General features: G+C 44.4%; 1 protein-coding gene across 26 annotated transcripts in view; it reads left to right on the top strand.

Annotated features, from left to right (window-relative positions):
• The window catches only part of ERN1 (endoplasmic reticulum to nucleus signaling 1), a 96,197-nt gene that overhangs the window by 69,934 nt on the left and 7,663 nt on the right, over window positions 1–18,600 (top strand). For 21 of the 26 annotated variants that reach the window (XM_065563590.1, XM_065563586.1, XM_065563578.1 and 18 more), the window contains one exon: window positions 102–7,601. In XM_065563590.1, coding sequence (XP_065419662.1) covers window positions 102–4,903 — 4,802 coding nt within the window. In that variant the 3' untranslated portion in view covers window positions 4,904–7,601. Of the gene's footprint in view, window positions 1–101; window positions 7,602–8,275; window positions 17,903–18,600 lie in introns of those variants that run through there. The other 5 variants (XM_065563594.1, XM_065563595.1, XM_065563593.1 and 2 more) reach the window with 1 other exon arrangement.

Here is an 18,600-nt window from a genome sequence, read left to right as displayed (position 1 = left end):
TTATAACTACGAGAATACAGCATGCTGAATTGCTCAGGGTGACCTCACGTTTTGTCTGATTTATTATTATTTATTTTTATTAAAACTTATTTTATTCTTAGACTACAAAACGTTACCTTTGGCTGAATGGAATGAGTGTCACGTCAGAGACTGGCTAGCGTCCATTGGAATAAAAGAAGAATATGTGAAAAAGCTATGGGAGGAGGAAGTAACAGGTCCAGTGCTTAGAAAAATAGACGAATCTTTTCTCAAAAGCATTGGTATGAAAAAAGGCCAAATCCACGTACTTATATGTGAAAGAAATGAACTTTTGGAATGTTTGAACAAAAAAGCAGGTATAGGGCAAACAGATAATCCCAGCTGTAAGACTCCAGAAATCTTGAGTGACACTGGTAAAACAACTAATGCTCAGGAAAAGAAAGTGAAAATGAGAAATTCTAACATGCCTACAACAGCTAATGTACCAGCTGAAAAGAGAGAGTGTGGCTTAAAGACCACCCAAATCAAACAGCCTAAAAGTGTACCAAGTTCTCAAGTAACATTTCACCAGCATGCAGCTTCAGAAACAGACATCTCTGATCCACTAGAAGAGTCTAGCAGGGAAGACATGGAAAAATCAGTGTCTACTCTTGTCAGGACAGAAAATGGGAAAAGTTATTCAGTGCATAAAAAAAGAGTTGAAGCTTTAACTCTGAGCCGATTTCGACCATTTGGCACTCAAGATATTAATTTTAAGTATGTGAAAAACACAGTCCTTTCTCCCGAAACAGGAGTCATTGATTTGATCACCCCTTGCCATGAATACAAATCTTTTGCCATTGCTGCGGAGCTAGACAGACCACGGCTTGAAGCAAAGTTTGCCTTTGAAGTGATTCGATTTGGCTCAGCCTGCATGAATATCCGAAGTAATGGAACGATACACTTTGGTGTCATGGACAGGTTTGAAGGTGACAAGGATTATGAACATGGGCAGATAATAGGTGTGCCAGTCAGAAACAGAGACATCTATGTTGATGCATTGGATAAAAACATTGCAAAATGTTTCAATGCATCTGACCAAGAAGCTGCAAGAATTTGCATTCGCCCTCCTGTTTTTATTGAAGTGATTGAGAAGGACACTCAAGACCAACGCTTTGTGGTGGAGGTTGACATTGAACCATCATCCAGTACAGTGAAGGGGAAGATTTTTCAAGTACGCTTACCTAGATTTAACGAAAACAGCAATAAGACAATATATGAAAAAAATCCAGTTCTCTATCAAAGACTTAAGGCCAATTCTGAACCTGTAAAGAATGAAGAACAAGTGGATTTTATTATTCAGGGTATAAAAGAGAGGGATGTTAGAAGAGAAATGGCCGAGTCCTCCAGGAATGAAGACCAGATAGAAACTTCCCAAGATTTAGGGCGTAAGTTATTAGTTCTATTAAATGATGGAAAGAACTATATAGATGACTATCTGAGTTACATCCTTGTCACAAACAGATGTGGAACGGAAGCTCTTAAGTCTGTCAACTTTTTAATGCGCATGAATATTTTCTGTGTATTTGATTTTGATGAGGATTCCAATGTGTCAGGTTTACATGCCAAGTACAGAGAGCATCATGCAACAAATTTGCATTTCTTGCAAAATTATGCCAATGAAAGCAAGATGAACACCACTGAATTTAAAAAATATTTGGGCTTAGATGATTACACCAGCTGGATATTTTGCAATGGACGTAGTGACTTCCTTGGGGATGAAAAACCTTGTGATGAAAATACTTGGATTAGAACGAAAAAGAAGTATCTTAAGAAAGCCGTTTCTTTTATCTGTGATGAAATCCTTCCAAAGGGATCTTTTGTGGTACTGTTCCTACTATCATCACCTGTGGAGAAGCCAATTGTAGACACCTTCCAGGAATTCTATACAGAAATGAATGGTATGGATTATATCATATGCATTGCAGAGTCCAAAGAAAATTATGAGAAGTGGGCTAACCTAGCTCAGGCATCTTGTAGCATTGAGACACTAGAACAGAGGAGCATTGTGGGCATGAAGCTAAGTCACGTAGATGCCACTATTCAAAACATGATGCCTTCTACAATATGTCCCAGACGTTTACCAGTTTCCACAAGAGGTCTGTGTGTGCTTCCAACACTGGAAGAAGAGAAAATGTTTTCCCTTGAAATATTGTGTACAAATCAATGTGATGATATCAAACTGGATCTTCTGAGCACAAAAGAAATACAAGAGATAGAACGAACATTTTACCAAGGTAGAAAAGTCAGCTGGAAAAATTTCTGGCTTGCTGATAAAGGGGGCTGTGGAGAAGTCATTGAACGTGATGCCTGCAGAGATGTTCATAAAATCTTAGATGGCATTTTGCACGAGAACAGAATCAGGTGGTCTGTGGCTAAGCTAAAAATATTTCATCAACCTGGAAGTGGAGGAAGCACCATTGCAAGGCAAGTACTATGGAAAAGAAGAAAGGATTTAAGATGTGCTGTGGTCAATTCCTCATATCCAGTTGCAACTGTCTCCCAACATGCAGTTAATTTTAGAGAATATGATGAAAATGACACGAAGAATTCTCTCCCAGTCCTCCTCCTTGTTGAAGACTATGATGAAGATTATCTAGATGAATTAAAGCATGATTTAATGGATGCAATGACCGCTAGAAGAGGTCATTCATCCAAGCCTTGTTTCATCCTTATGTGCTGTAAACGATCTAATGTCCCTGAAAAGCTTTGCAAAGCTTCTCCTCTCGATACAGTTGCTGTCACTCACAAACTGTCAGACCAAGAGAAACACCTGTTTAAAACCAAAATTGAAAAGCTTGAAAAGCAGAAAGACTTCAAGCCTGAATTTATAATTACGTTTGTCCTGATGAGTAAGGAGTTCAAGGAAACATATGTCACAGAGTTTGTAGAGCACTGGAAGGAAGGCATAGACCTTTCCTCCCCAGTTACTAGTTTGATGAAGTATGTTGCTTTGCTCAATTCCTATGTACATGGTTCATACATTTCATTATCACACTGTGAAGCTTTCCTAGGGCTGGGGGCATATGCAGAAAAGAGAGAGTATGATTTCAAAAACAACTTAAGTGAACAGGCAAAACTTATTTTCATTGAATTAAGAGCAAATACCACCTATATTTCATGTGTTCAAATAATACATCATCTGGTTGCTAAGGAAATTCTGCACCAACTCTCAGGAAGTCAGCCTCAAAGTCAAATTGCAATGAATCTTCTCCAGGAAAAAATGCTTTTTCAGCACAGATTTGGACGGGAAGAGTTCATAAAATTCATCAGAGATCTGTTCATACGACGTGACAAGAAGAGCAGGGGAGACAATACTGACAGCCTCTTCTCTCCATTCATTGAGCATGTCTGTAAGGTTGAAAACTGTGAAAAAGCTATAGAGGTTTTAAAAACTGCATATGAATGCCTGGGAAAAGATGCCTACTTTGCCCAGCAGCTTGCTCGATTGCATTACAATCATGAAAAATTTGAGGATGCAGAATATTGGGCAGGGGTAGCCAAATCTCATTTGCCATATGATTCTTTTATTTTGGATACAGAAGGTCAAGTGTACAGGAAATGGTTTAGTTTTACTGTGGACAAAGAGACAGATGAAGCCACTCCTAGTGAAGTCATTGAGATGATAGAAATTGCCCTTAAAGCTATGAAATGCTTCAGGGCTGCACAACAGACTGCAAAGTCAGAGATCGACAGCATGAACAATGCTGGTTATTTTGGAGAGGTTGAAGTGGGATGTCGTCTACTAAAATTTCTGTCTACACTTCAGGTATTTCCCAGAAACACACAAGGGGAACATCCTGAGCTTGTGCGTTATTTGCTAACGGACTACATTCCTGAGGAAATTAAAAAACCCTGGGGAAAGCTTCACAGTCGTTTAAAAGGCTTACGCCAGAACATTTATAATGCTCTGGAGTGGATTTCAGAAGATCTAAGTTACTTCCAAACAGATAAAAACCAGAACAAAGAAAATGAAGCAGAGGAGAAGGAAGAACAAGTTTACAATCCCAGAAAGTGGTTGAAAAGACAGTCTGAGGTGTATGCCAAATTCTTTACCTCAGACTCCCTTACTGTGGTCATAAAAGGAGGACCTGAAACCCAGCTAGTCAAAAGCATGAACATTTATAAGTATGGTGGTGGCAGTGTCACTACCATTCTTTCATTGTTGTCAGATTCGAAGGATGAGAGGTCAGTTAATAAACTAGAAAAAATAATTAGCTTATACCCTGAAGACCCACAGAAAGGAAGCTTGGAGGACATTGATCTCATCAATTACATTTTGTGTCACATCGCACTAGCATGTTTATCTCCTGGATCTTCCAAACTTCTTCCTTTTCAAACACTTAGAGAACTCAGCAATAGATTCTTCAAACAGAGAAGAACAGCATTTCCAGCAAGTGCCCATTTTTTGCTCACCTTACTGTACTGGCCAGATGATGCATTAGACAGAGAATCTAATCCAGATAAAAATGATATTCTCATAGCCGCTCTTCAGTCCATGAAGCGCTTGTATGACGTCAAGATGAAAAACATTGCTCCAAGAAAAAAGAGAATCTACACACATTTTTTCCTGGGAAAAGGCAACGGTCTAGGAAAGTTTGTGCACAAGACTAGGATTGATAAATTAATTGATGGCTCCCTAAATGAACGACGAATGAAGTGGCTATATGGAGATGTATGGAAAATAGGCAAAGTTCATAGTGTCTTAAAAAGAGTGAATGGCTGGACGGAAAAGGGAAAAGTATTTGCACGGGGTCATGTTGGGCAGATTCAGATTTTGCCTTTACATTTTGATTCAGTGCCTCCAGGAAATGAAAATGTTACATTTTATTTAGGATTTTCATTTAGTGGGCTTGTTGCCTATGACATTCAGGTAATAAAATAAATCAATCTCCTCCAGAAACTAAGGTACTTAGTGCATTAAGTTGAAATTCCCACTGGACTGAAAACATTGCAAGATATTAAAAAAAATTTTCCTGTTACATTCTGAAAAGAACATACCGCAAAAATAAGTCCACCTGTCCAAAATGAGTAATAAATCTTTTTCTAAGAGCAAGTACAACCAAAACTCTGACATAGTGTCATTAGTGTCAATTGCCATATGCAATTTTCAAGTCATTGTTTTGTATCTGAATACTTTGTTTCAATGTAGCTGTCATGATTCAATTCCCCCTTAGGAAATTTTTAAGTTATTGTCTCTTGGAAAGGACGAAGAAAACTGGATATTCAACATAGAGAGGCTTCATCCTTTATTTGTATAAAATTGAAATGATATGTAAGTTTTCATATCAATAACACAAACTTAGAAACAAAATATGACCCAGCACTTATAAGAAGAAGAGTAGTGATGGAGCTGCTCCAAGATCTTGAATGCTAGGAAATCCTTTTAAAATCTGTAATCATGGTGACTGAACTATTTTTGGTCATAGAATCATAGAAGATTAGGGTTGGAAGAGACTTCAGGATGACAGCTAGTCCAACCCCCTGCTCAAAGCAAGACCAACACCAACTAAATCATTCCAGCCAGGGCTTTGTCAAACCGGGCCTTAAAAACCTCTAAGGATGGCAATTCCACCACCTTCCTAGGTAACCTATTCCAGTGCTCCACCACCCTCCTAGTGAAACAGATTTTCCTAATATCTAACCTAAACCTACCCCACTGCAACTTGAGACCATTGCTCCTTTTTGTTATGTCATCTGCCATCACTGAGAACAGCCTAGCTCCATCTTCTTTGGAACCCTCCCTTCAGGTAGTTGAAGGCTGCTATCAAATCCCCCCCACTCTTCTCTTCTGCAGACTAAATAAGCCCAGTTCCCTCAGCCTCTCCTCATAACTCATGGGCTCCAGTCCCCTTTGCTTTTAAAATTAGTTTGCTTCATCAGTTGAGAGAGAACAGCAAATTATTATTGCAGTTGCTTGCTTTCAAATATGTTCAGGCATCTGGCTGGAATAAATGGAACCTCTTAATATGCTTTTTAGATTGGCTTACATTTATATTAGTTCCTTTCACCCACTAGTAAAATAATATAGTTATATTTAAGAGTTTAACAGCAGCAATGTTCAACAATAGATAAAAGAGAAAATATCAGATATAGGATTCTTCTTCACTAACAACTAGTGGAATTTCAGGAGGCAGACTGAATGGAACTGGAATTTGGGTAGCTCTAACAACTCTGTTGTAAACCCCTCTCACTCCCATGCAGAATATCATGGGAACTGTAATGGTCATGTATAGTCAAGTTTTATTGTTGGGTTTTTTTGTGGGATGGGAAAGCCCAAAAGAAAGTAATTGTTTATCAATATGGAGCCAAATTCACCACTAGACTGAACATGTACCAACTTAAGTGACATCAATATTAGTCTTTACTGCAGTATGTGGACAGCAGATTCCACAGTAGTTAATACAGGTAATTTATCTTCGTTTTTGACTTAGTAAATAAATTATTGGAAGATACAGATGTAGCTGTAATTAATTGCAACCTATAATTTGGTTTTGATCTTTTCAGGGAAAGTAAGAGGGAAGATTATATTTTAAGGTGACCCATATCAAATACTTATGTATATTACCATGTATAGATAGGTATATTATCATGCCATGTATAGTATAAGGAAAAAGCAAGTGGTATGGTGATCATATACAAATTAATGCTGTATGTCTTTTTTAATCTGTATTTATAAGTATTTTAACATTTTATAATTTTGGATTTAGTTTTAAGTTTTATTGTGATACTTATTGGTTTTTGCATATTGGCCCACAGCTAAGTCATGGAATCATAAAAATGTCGAGCTGGAAGGGACCTTGAGAGATCATCTAGTCCAGCCCCCCCATGCTGAGGCAGGACCAAGTAAACCTAGACCATCCCTGGCAGGTGTTTGTCCAACTTGTTCTTAAAAACCTCCAAGGATGGGGATTCCACAGCCTCCCTTGGAAGCCTATTCCAGAGCTTAACTACCCTTAGAGCTAGAAAGTTTTTCTTAATATCTAACCTACATCTCCATTGCTGCAGATTAAGCCCATTGCTTCTTGTTCTACCCCCAGTGGACATGGAGAACAATTGATAGCTATTAATAAACCTTCTCTGCCATACCAGTTATGTATATTACTACAGTACCATAACTATTCAGCACACTTCATCTGTTGTATAGTACCAGGCACACTAATGGTGAAAATTATCTGTATTAAATAACCAAATTCAATAAAGCAACAAAACATCTGTTGATTTTGGAGAAGGGAAATATAGTAGTTTGAGGATTTTTTTTTAAAAGAGAAGCATCATTACAGTTTTACAAAGTTTTTCTATGGTAAGAAACAAAACTCAAGAAGTTCTAACACTGTGGAAGGCTAAATTATTTAAGAAACTGTACTGCTTATTGTTACATCCTCCTGTTACTTAGTTTTAGGATTTACATGTATACTGATTTCCTAATGTCATTTGTTTGAACATATAGTTTTTATATTTTAACTTACTAATTTTGAAAAGACAAACACTCAGCACAAATATCTTAATTGTACTGATTCATTGTCTGTTTTTATTGCACTTACTACAATACAGTGACTTCTATAAAGAATTCTTGAAGTTTGCATTTGCTTCTTTCACAATTATTGCATTGTTACTACCTCCCTGAAACATCCACAGGAGACTAAAGTATCACTTGCTGTTAGTTTGACAAAAGAACCCTTTAACAGAAACCTAATTGGAGCTCTCTCTTACAGATACAAGACAGAGGGTAGTTAGACGAAAGGTTTTCCTAAAAAGGATGTTAGAGGCAATTGTTGACTAGGTACAACTAGTTAATATAAAAGTAGCTGCAATCTAAGCTCCTATTTTCCTATAAGCACTGATGAAGCCCCTCTCCTCTGCTCAAAGTTTAGGAGACGAAAGCTACAAAATGGAGATTGTTACAAAGGGCTTTTTAAAACCCAGTTTATTTAATTTTACCTTACTGTGAAAACCCATGCTGCATGCTCCTCTCTGCCTCCCACTGCAAAAGAGCCACAAAGTGTTCCATGTTATTTAAACTGTAGAAATTGATTTAAATTCTCTTGGCAGAGACTTGAAAGGGTTAAGCAGTTGGAGACTTGGAAGTTCTGGTGAATTTGTCCACATGTCTGGGAGAGCGGGGAGAGAGAGAGAGAAGTCGCTGTGCACAGATGCATTAAGTCTGCTAGTAAATATGCTCTGGACCATTAAGGGGGCTCTTTGTGTCACTGTAACCATATACTTCCTGCCTGATCTTCTTTATGACTTTGGATAGCAGGAGAAAGGCATCAAGTAAACCTTGAGACCATGGCAGGAGGTAAGCATTCTGGAGGGACCCTGGCTGACACCTGCTTTGGAGCAGAAGAGAAGGTATTTGTTGTTCTTGTTGGTGGTCAACGGATTTATCCTGGGGAAGGCCCATCCCTCAGAATGGAGTCCTTCAGCTACCAACCCTGACTGGCTGAGTAATGTCCATTGAGGTAATCTGTAGATCGCTGTTTGTTCTTCTTCAATTGATTGCACATGTCCATTCCACTATACATGTACACACACCGTGTACAAAGATATTGGAGATTTTTCCCCCTCAGCGGTACCAGACCGGGTGGCTTGAGCACCCTTTTGCCACACACCACTGTGTGCTGGTATAAGAAAGTGGAGCTTCCCCCAACCTGCCTCAGTTCCTTCTTACTGCCAGTGACGGTTATTGGAGCGATCCAGGCGTATTAATTCAATTGCTTCCCTCACTCCTTTCTGCATATAGATCCTGTTTGTTGTAAAATAGTAGTTTGTTAGTTTTAGACAGTTTTAGTGATAGTTTTCTGGGTTTGGTCTCTTTTTGACCACTTCTTTTTCTCTCTTGGTACCGGAATGGTGCATCATTCATTGGGGTTTAAGTCCTGCTGAACCTGTGTAAAATCCATGCTGATCAGCAACCTGCACCCAGCCTATTTGAAAGGTTTGGGGGAATCCCACGTTAGTGACAAATGTCACATTTGAAAAGCATTCAAGCCCCACTCAAAAAAAACATAGGGCAGTGAGGCTTAAGTGCTTCCTTATGGAGGCAGCATTTCGCTCCCCTCGGAGTCATCACATGAGGAGAGCGCCCCAAGTACATCAACTTCGGTACAGAGCCACCGGAGGTGTCTGTGGCTCTTTGGGACTGTTCCTTGGTACCAAAGAAAAAGCTTAGGCCTTCTGAAGGTTCAGTTGCTCTCTTGACTGCACTGGTACCAAAGGCAGAGACTTGACGAAGCATTTGGGCAAGGGACTCATCCTCCCAGAACACTCGTCACCTTCCAGGAGGGGATAACAGCCTCCAGAGCCGGTACCAGGTCTGACAAGGCCATCCCCTGAATGACACTTGGCCAGCAGACAGTGCTGATCCCAACCCCCCTGGAGGAGTATGCAGCTGCATGAGTCTTATTCAGCCTGTTGGTACTAATATGGCTGGCAGTGGAAGGTGTGCAACTGGTATCAATGTCTGTTGCTCATACCTCACTGTATCGAGGTCTTACAGTGCACTGTCCAAGCCTTTGCAAAAGCCCTTATTGACAAGAGGAAAGCCTCCCATGATTTCCCCGGTACTGCCATCTCCAGGCTCAGGTTACCTCTCCTCAGTCCCATCTGGATCTGCCCCTCCACTGGCAGAAGCATCTGACTCTTCTTCCTCAAACTCAGAGGTGTGGTGCTGTGTATCCCACCCAGGATGGGGAACATAAGTTATTGGGACCATGGGGCATACAGCATCCCCAGCATTGGGCCTCTTCTAAGGATCAATGGGCTGAGCAAGGATGGGTCCGGGCCCATATCAGTAGCCATTCTTGATGCCATGGGGCGTTCCCTTCCAGCTAGGACCTCCCCTCAACCATCTTGCTTGCTGAGAGTGCACCAGAGGCATTGGTACCAAAAAACATCAGTCCCTGGTACCCAGTACCAAGACTAGTACTGAGCAGCCAGAAGCCACTCAGGCACCTTCCCTGCCACAAGCCACAGACCAACCAGCACCTCAGATGCATGTTGCATCCTCATCACCCAGATGAGGCTGTTGAGCCGTCCAAGTGACATCACCGCCAGAGGACCACACTGCTCATCGAGATCTTTTTAAAAGAGTGGCCTCTGTACTTCACATTCAGGCAGAAGAGGTGCGCGAAAGCTCTCACAAGTTGGTGGACATCCTCATATCGGCAACCCCAGTCAGGGTAGCTCTACCAATTAATGAAGCCATCATGGAACCAGTCAAGGCTTTTTGGCAGACACCCTCCTCCCTGCCCCCCACAGCAAAATGAGCTGAAAGGATGTACTTCATCTTCTCTAAAGGGTAAGAACATTTTTACTCTTACTCCACCGCTCTGCCCCCTGGTTCTCTTGTGATGGCAGCTGCCAATGATCAGGAAAGACAGGGGCAATAAACTTCCATGCCGAAAAGCAAAGACTCAAAGAGGTTGGATCTGTTTGTTTGGTTGCAAGCTTTCTTCTTCAGGAAGTCTGCAACTCATGATTGCAACCAACACACTCTTGTGAGTCGATATGACTTCACCCTCTAGGAAAACATTATAAAATATAAAGACAATCTGCCAGAGGACTGTAGACAAGAATTTGCAGTAATGGTGGATGAGGGTAACAGGACTGCCCTCCAGGAGGGTTTGGATAATGCGGACTCGGTTGCTCAAACCATGGCAAAAGCTATTACTATGAGAAAGGGGTTCATGGTTGTAGTTGTCTGGTCTACCTCTAGAGGCTAACAGACTATCTAGAACCTTCTTTTCAAAGGTCCCTCACTGTTTTCAGAGAAAATGGACGACAGGCTTCATAGCACTAAGGATTCTAAGGCAACATTCAAATCCCCTTGGATCTATACCCCAGCATAAAAAATAAAACAGTATCATCCGCAGCAGCCACACAAATACCAGTATGCTCCTCAATCCCAAGATCCACTCAGAAAAAAGGGCAGAGATGATAGGAGGTGCCCTCCACCACCCTCCTCTTCAGCATCAGTGAGCTCATCCCATCCAGCCGCCTCATCCAAACAGGCATTTTGATGCGTTTGTTGAGGACAGCGTACCAGTCACCGTGGCTCCATTTGTTCCCCATTGTTTGTTTATCAATTGCTTATCCCACTGCCTAAATGCTTGGGCCCACATAGCATCAGTTCATTTCTGCCCCACCCCAGCCCCTTTCCCCATCCCTCTTCAGAGACCATTCTCACGAGATTGCCCTCAACAGGAGGTCCAATGTTTTCTTCAGGCCATAGAAAAAGTCCCGTTGTACCTCAGGGAAAAGGGTTTCTATTCCTGCTACTTCCTGATCCCCAAGACAAAGAGAGTCTCATGCCTATTTTAGATTTAAAAGACTGGTACACTGCCCTCAGTTTAAAGGATGCTTAACTCCAAGTTGCAATATGCTATGACTGTGGAAAGTTTCTCAGATTTGTGGTGAATGGTTGCCATTATCAATTTACGGTGCTTCTCTTTGGTCTGTTAGCTGCTCCTCAAGTGTTCACAAGGTGCAGGGCAGTTGTGGCAGCTCACTTATGAAAATTAGGTGTCCATATGTTCCCATACCTAGATGACTGGTTGGTCAGAGGTTGGTCCGAGGCTCAAGTCCTATCCAGCATATCCAGTAACCTGTCCACATTCAATGCACTGGGGATCCTAGTAAATTGAGACAAATCAATCCTGAAATAGGCAAAGACAATAGAATTCTTCAAGGCAGTCTTAGACGCCATGAAGGCCAAGGCCTTTTCTTCCACAAGCCAGGTCTGAAACTTTATGGGACCTAGTGCTGCAACTGAGAGCATATCCTCTCACAACAGTGGAAGCACTTCTCCATTTGGTCTGGCAGGAAAGGTGTCTTTTGAGGACCTTTAGCTGGATTGTCTTCTAAAACAGAGTTTGGCTATTAGCTCTATAAGGTTGCAGCTGGCGGCATTTCTGGGGAAATTACCTCAGCCAGGAGGGTGGATGAGTTGAGGGCTCTATGAGAGTCTGTCCAGTACAAAGGAATTGAGGCGGGGCGCGAGTGGCTCCCCTCTCTTACACCAGCACACAGTGGGGGGGGGGTGGCAATAAAGGGTTCTCAAACCATCCCCAACAGGTACTGCTGAGAGAAAAAAATCTCTGTCTGCACGGGGCACGCGCACACCCACAGTAGAATGGACATGTGCAACACATCTTGAAGAACAACAGTTACGGAAAGATAGATCTCACACTCTGGAGTGGCTCACAAGCAACACTACCAATCTCAGGGCAGACTGTTAAGAAGCAGGGCACAAACCCCAAACAGGTTGAGAGTTCTATACTTAGATTTCACCAACCATCCACCCTCCTGGCTGAGGTAATTTCCCCAGAAATGCCGCCAGCTGCAACCTTATAGAGCTAATAGCCAAACTCTGTTTTAGAAGACAATCCAGCTAAAGGTCCTCAAAAGTAACAAGTGTAAACTCCTCAGATACCATATAACCTTAACATGGAGCCACAGACAGTCCCGTTGGGCATTCCTATTTACCATGCAACCCAGACACTGTGACAGATGATCACTTTACACCAAAGATCACAAACTATTCCGGTTACTCCCAATCCCAAAGAACCAGTCACTTACCTCAGGTCAATATGCACCACAGACAGTGCTTGTAGCTAATCCTATAGTAAACTAACTGAGGCTCTATTAATTAAGAAAAAGAAATGAGTTATTTACATGGTTAAAACAAGTAAACATACACACACAAATGACAGGTTTCAGAGTGATAGCCGTGTTAGTCTGAATCAGCAAAAACAACGAGAAGTCCTTGTGGCACCTTAGAGACTAACAAATTTATTTGGGCTAGAACCCACTTCATCAGATGCATGGTATACTGCTACTGTATTTTCCACTCCATGCATCTGATGAAGTCGGTTCTAGCCCACGAAAGCTTATGCCCAGATAAATTTGTTAGTCTCTAAGGTGCCATGAGGACTCCTTGTTGTTTTTACACACAAATTAGTTGCTGTCTTAGGTTTCAGATGGTGATGAGCTGCTGAAATATGACAGCTCTATAAAACCTTAATCCAGGTTAATCCTGGGGATCTCATGCTTACGTTTAGGAATCTTTGTCCTTAGAGTCCAAACAACATAAAAAGATCCTAATTCCTTCTGGTCAGGAATTTTTATCCTCATCGCCCTAGAGTCTTAGCTGATGGGACAAGTGCTTCCACATGTCCCCCTCTTCAGGAGAGTGCAAAGACCAATCAACAAAGTTCTTGTTGTTTGATGGTTTACAATAGCCCATTTGGATTCAAGTGGCTTTCCTGATGGGCTGGAGATAAGCCCTGCTCATGGGTGCAAAGCAGTGTTTCACACTTGGTAATGTTTCTTTTCTGCCTGGATTTACGGTTTCAGAGCAAACATTTTTACAATTAACAGAAACACTTTAATATGGGTTACAGATATATAAGTGAGATTAGTGCAGGCAGCAATTTACAAGCATTTCCTAAAGTCTAAACACATTGTTTATGTCTAATACCTATTTTAGCAATACTAACACACAAGTAAGTCAGACTGGTTTCCAGCTATGCATTTAATAGTGGTCACTTGACAGCTAGGGACTGTGGCATAAGCTAGCACCTGGTCTACCAGCATCACAGTAGGTAACTATTTTTTCCTGGTAGGTAAAAAACTATGGGAGTTTTGTCCCATGGCCTGCCCTCCATACGAGTCCATGTCTTCTGGGATTCAGAATTAGCAAGGGAACGAGAATTGGTTCCCTCTCTCACACACAGACCCTAGCCTTATATGCCCTCAGGTGGTAGAGACACAAGGGCACGCAGGGCCACCATCACAGCCCCAATGGATATTACTGGTCAATCTCACCTGTACCTCAACTAGGATAAATATGAATAAGGACATGAACAACTCGGTTACTGCAAGGTAAGTAACTGTTCTTTCTGCTATGGACTCCACCTCAGCTAAATAAAAAGAAACATCTGCAGTAGAGGCAGTGAGCTGGAAAGTAGACAAGCCTCACCCTGTGCCCACTTTATCTAATGGCTGCTGCTTTGAGCCCCAAGACTTACATGTGCATTGATCCCAATGAGCCAGTGAAATTTACAGGAAGAGACCATCAGAGTTTATGTAGAAGTCTCCTTCCAAAAGGTCTCCCAAGAGGAAAGGGTCTTGTTTTGAATGGCTCCCGCTCTCAGATTACAATGCTGCCTTCTGTGATTATAATCTGTGCCCCCAGACCACTAGAAAACTTCAAGGACACTCAGTGCAGAATGGTGAGATCCTCACAGCTGCCAAGTCCTGCCTACAAAAAGAAAATGTATCGCCCTGTTGGTCTTAAGAATTTCACAGAAAATTTCATGGTGCATAACATCACTGATGGCTGCATTATGAGGTCACCCATACAGGGATATGAGACATAGTGAAACCAAGCTCCTTCCTTCCCCTATAAATATTTTATAAAGCTTTAGTGTAGCGCTTTCTGGGCGGGCACTGAGACCTACGCACAAATATCAGGCAGCTGCAGACTTAAGAAGGTACTTTGATGCGTGGAACGGCTAGATCAGCCAACAGTAGAGGATTTATTATAATGATGCTACATTAATTGAGCCAAAAAGACAGAAGAGTACAGCAACAGGATTGGAGGTAGGGGGAGGCGTGGGCCACAGCTTTGGAAGCAGACAGGCTCAGGGAACGGTACTGTAAGGTGGTCAGATCAGCGCTCTAGTAAATGGAATGCAAACTATGACCATTCTGCGCGGAGGGGTGAGTGGTGACTTAATCAGCATGTACACAGCTAGTATGTGCAGTGGGTACTTTATGCCTTAGGGGTGGTCACGTCAGGCTTGGGAGGCAGTGCACACTGAGGGCTGAGCAGAGTGGCGTGCCCCTGCCCTGCCACTTCCCCCTAGGCCCCACCCCCTGCTCACTCTTCATTCCCCTTCCCTCTGTCAGGGTCACAGGAATAGGGAGAGCCAGGGGGCCATGGCCCTCCCAGTTTTGAAACTGGATGGGCCTGGCCACTTTTCAGCAGGGGCCCTGCCACTTCCAGCCAGGCCGCCAGCGGGAACCTGGGCAGCCATGGCCCCTTCACTGCCTGGGATGGGGGTGGGTGGGTCAAGAGCAGTTCCCCCACTCCCCCTGGGCAAGAGGGGCCGCGGCTTCCCACAGCTGCCTGCACGGCTCTCACCTGGACCAGGCTCCGGCTGGGGTGGGGTGGGGTGGGGTGGGGCGGGGGGTGCAGCCCAGCCACGGTAAGAGTCGCCTGGGCAGCTGTGGCCCCTCCACCTGCCCTGGGTGGTGGGGGCCTGGTGGAGCAGGACACGGGTTAGGGGCAACGCTTGACCCCCCCCCCCCCCCATCCTGGGCAGCTGTAGGGTCTGTGGCTCCCCAGAGCTACCCCACACAACTCTTACCATGCCCGGGCTACCAACCCACTTGGGGGTCCCAACCCACAATTTGAGTACCACTGAATTAGAGCACTGCAGGCACCCGGCTGCCCCCTGCTGGGTGTGGAACAATAACTGGGGTGTAACAAAACAACCTTGAATCATGGATCTTAAAGCAGCTCCCTAGAACCGGGCCTGGGCACCGAGGTGCCTCACAGCAAAAGCCTGTTCTGACAAATTGGTGACAACACCTTTACCATAGGTCTGTTCAGCATGCACCCCTGCAACCTGGCTGATGCCCCAGTACTACTGTTATATGTCTAAACAGGGCAGCTGATGTACATGCCCTCCCTGGAACTACAGAGCCAGATGGGTTCAGGCTAAGATCTGTTTCTAGATGGTGTTCTGTGACCCTACTACTGTGTCTGCCTCCCTACATGTGATCTGCCCACACCATGGAGCAGGCAGCTGGGGAGAGGTAATTTAAAGACTAACAGCAAAGCTCTCCCTCCTGCCTGGGCATTTTGCTGCCAGCTGCACAGCCACACTCTGGCCACTGTTTCAGCAGTGAGGGCAGCCAGGCCTCCTCTAGCGGTCCTACAGGAGGGTCCCTGCCCAGCCCATACCCCTCGCCCTCCAGAAGGCATCATCAGGCCCTCTTCCCCACAGGCCACTCCCCACATGCCACTTGAGCTGGCTGCATGACATTCAGCTGTTCCACCTCTAAACCATGCCCAGAGATTACCTGTATGTTTTTTTGTTTCATGTAATCTACTTCCTCACCCTCATGGCCCATGCGGACACCACTTGCTGCCACCCAAGGTGGGGTGGAGGGGGGGGGGGCGGGAATCCACTCTTGTTCCACAGCTAAACTGGGGCGGCTCCTTCACGGCGCCATGAGCATGGGTGTGTACATGGCATGGGTCTCTCGCTCACACACACCCACACCCTGCCCTGACACCTGTCCCTTTTGCTGCAAGAGGGAGACCTTGGTGCTCTGTGGGTTGGGTCAGGTTGCAGCCTCTCTTTGGGCTCCTGCAGAACCTCTTACTGCGGGTCTGGCTGCACATCTCCCTGCAATTCCTGATTTATGCACAGTCCAAAGTTTTTCAGCCCATCCTTGGAGTGTCCAAACAGTTCCTTGTATTAGAGAACATTTCCAACACAACATCTGGAGCGTGGGGTTGTTTTTTTGTGTGGAGGGGGGAAGAAGGAGCAGGGGGAAGGGAGGTTGGTAAGGTGACCATACATCCTATTTAGCTGGGACAGTCCCTTTTTTAAGCCCTGTCCTGGCCATCCTGACTTTTTTGGCAAACATAGGCATTTTCTCTTGCCACCGACCTGATCATCAGTTGGCAAGAGCAAAGCGGACAAAAGGGCATTTTTTCCAAAAAAAGTGGGGTGCAACCCCTAGCAGGGCACAGAGGAACATTCAGAGGGAGAGGGGCAAGCGGCAACGCCTGCCCTGCATGGGAGGGAGGGTTCGGGAAAGCAGCTCGGGCCAAGCCAGCTCTGCATGGGCGGGTGGCAGAGATCTTGGGCCAGCCCTGTGTGCAGGGGATAGAGGGGGGCCTTGGGCTGGCCCCACGTGTGTGTGTATGGGGGGGCTCGGGCTGGTCCTGCTTACAGGGGGATGGAGGGGTTGGGGCCTTGGGACAGCCCAGGGAGAGCAGCTGGGAGGCTTGGGGTCGGGGGGGAAGGGGAGCCTCAGGCTGGCCCCACGTGGGTGGGCAGCAGGGGGATTTAGGCCAGTGGGGAGAGGGGGCTGGCCCTGCTTGGGTGGCAGGGAGGGCTGGGAGCAGGGCTCACACTGGGCGGGTGGCACCTTGGACCAGTCCCATTTGCCCTTTGGGAAAATATAGTCACCCTGGCGGGGAGGGGTTCTTTGTCATTCTTTCTCCCCTCCCCCCTCCCCCCTCAAGGATTCCTTTGGGAGGGCTCATAGTACAGCCTGCAGCGAAGGGCTGCCTACACACAAATGTTGTACTGCTTTAACTAGACCAGTACTGCCACCCTTACATGGATGCAGCTACCTTGGTAAAAGTGCTTATACTGTTACAGCTTATTCCCCTAAGGAAAGGTGTTATAAAGCACCTGAACACCAGTACTGGGTACACATTAGGGTTGTGCAGATTTAGCTAATTCAGTAAGAAAAACCTACATGGTTAAATCAGGCCATAAACTGCGTAGACCAGGCCTCAGGTAAGCTAAACAGCTGATCTCATAGCTCAACACGGAAGTGTCCCGCTTTGTGCTTGATGATTTCTAGTCAGGCTCAGTCTGGTGGGTGGAGACCTGGACAAGTTTCAAGCTCCCCCTTCTGCGGGGGAGAATCTTTCTCTCTCTTCCGCGCACTTTTGGGGATGTCAGCCCATGAGAGACTCGCCACCATGGGCTACTGTCCAGCCCTGTGATCAATTCCGCTTTCCACAAACAAATCTCCAACTGTAAAGGGGAAAGTTTCCTCTCTGAGAACTGGAGCTTCAGTGAGCGAGCAAGTGAGCAGGCAGCTTCTCCCCCGCTGCAGTCTGAGTCAGGTAAGCCTTCCCTGTAGCACTACTTGAGAGCTGGCTCAAAACTCAGTAAATGTAGTTTGGCTTGTAAGGGGTTGGGCGGCTGGGGATGAATATGATGTTCTTTGTGGGTATTTAGTTCTGGGTCACTCAGTGCTAATGACACTCCCTAAGGCATAAAGTATCAGGAAGTAGCCGTGTTAGTCTGTATCCACAAAAACAACAAGGAGTCCGGTGGCACCTTAAAGACTAACAGATTTATTTGGGCATAAGCTTTCGTGGGTAATAAACCTCACTTCTTCAGATACCCTAAGGCATAGCAGGGATCAGAAGAATGAAACCTTGCACTGCAACAGCCATGTTCCCTGAGAGCTATTTGTCTTCCACAGCTCCTACACTTTGCTGCCTCCTTGAGGAGCTTTTTAGCCAGGACAGTCAAAAATAACTTTCGTTTCCTCAAAAACTCTGCCTACATTTTCAGGTCCCATTTTGTGTACTTCAGCGTGTGGGCTGTGACCCCGCCCAAGGAATTAACATTCCCACTTTGCTCAAAGGGAAAGGGTTTCACTGAATCAGGCCTCACACCAAGGGACTGTTAAGAGACCAGCTCAAAATAAAAATATTAAAAAGTATTTTTACAGCCTTAGAATTGCTTTTGTGAAAGAATTTAGGGGGCTGTTGATTGCATAGGTAGCAGATACCCATCGGTCGCTCATATCTGT

The sequence above is a fragment of the Chrysemys picta genome, chromosome 12 (assembly GCF_011386835.1).
Source record: "Chrysemys picta bellii isolate R12L10 chromosome 12, ASM1138683v2, whole genome shotgun sequence".
Lineage (NCBI taxonomy): Eukaryota > Metazoa > Chordata > Testudines > Emydidae > Chrysemys > Chrysemys picta.
Note: the sequence above shows the minus strand (reverse complement) of the source record. Positions and strands in the feature narration are given on the sequence as shown.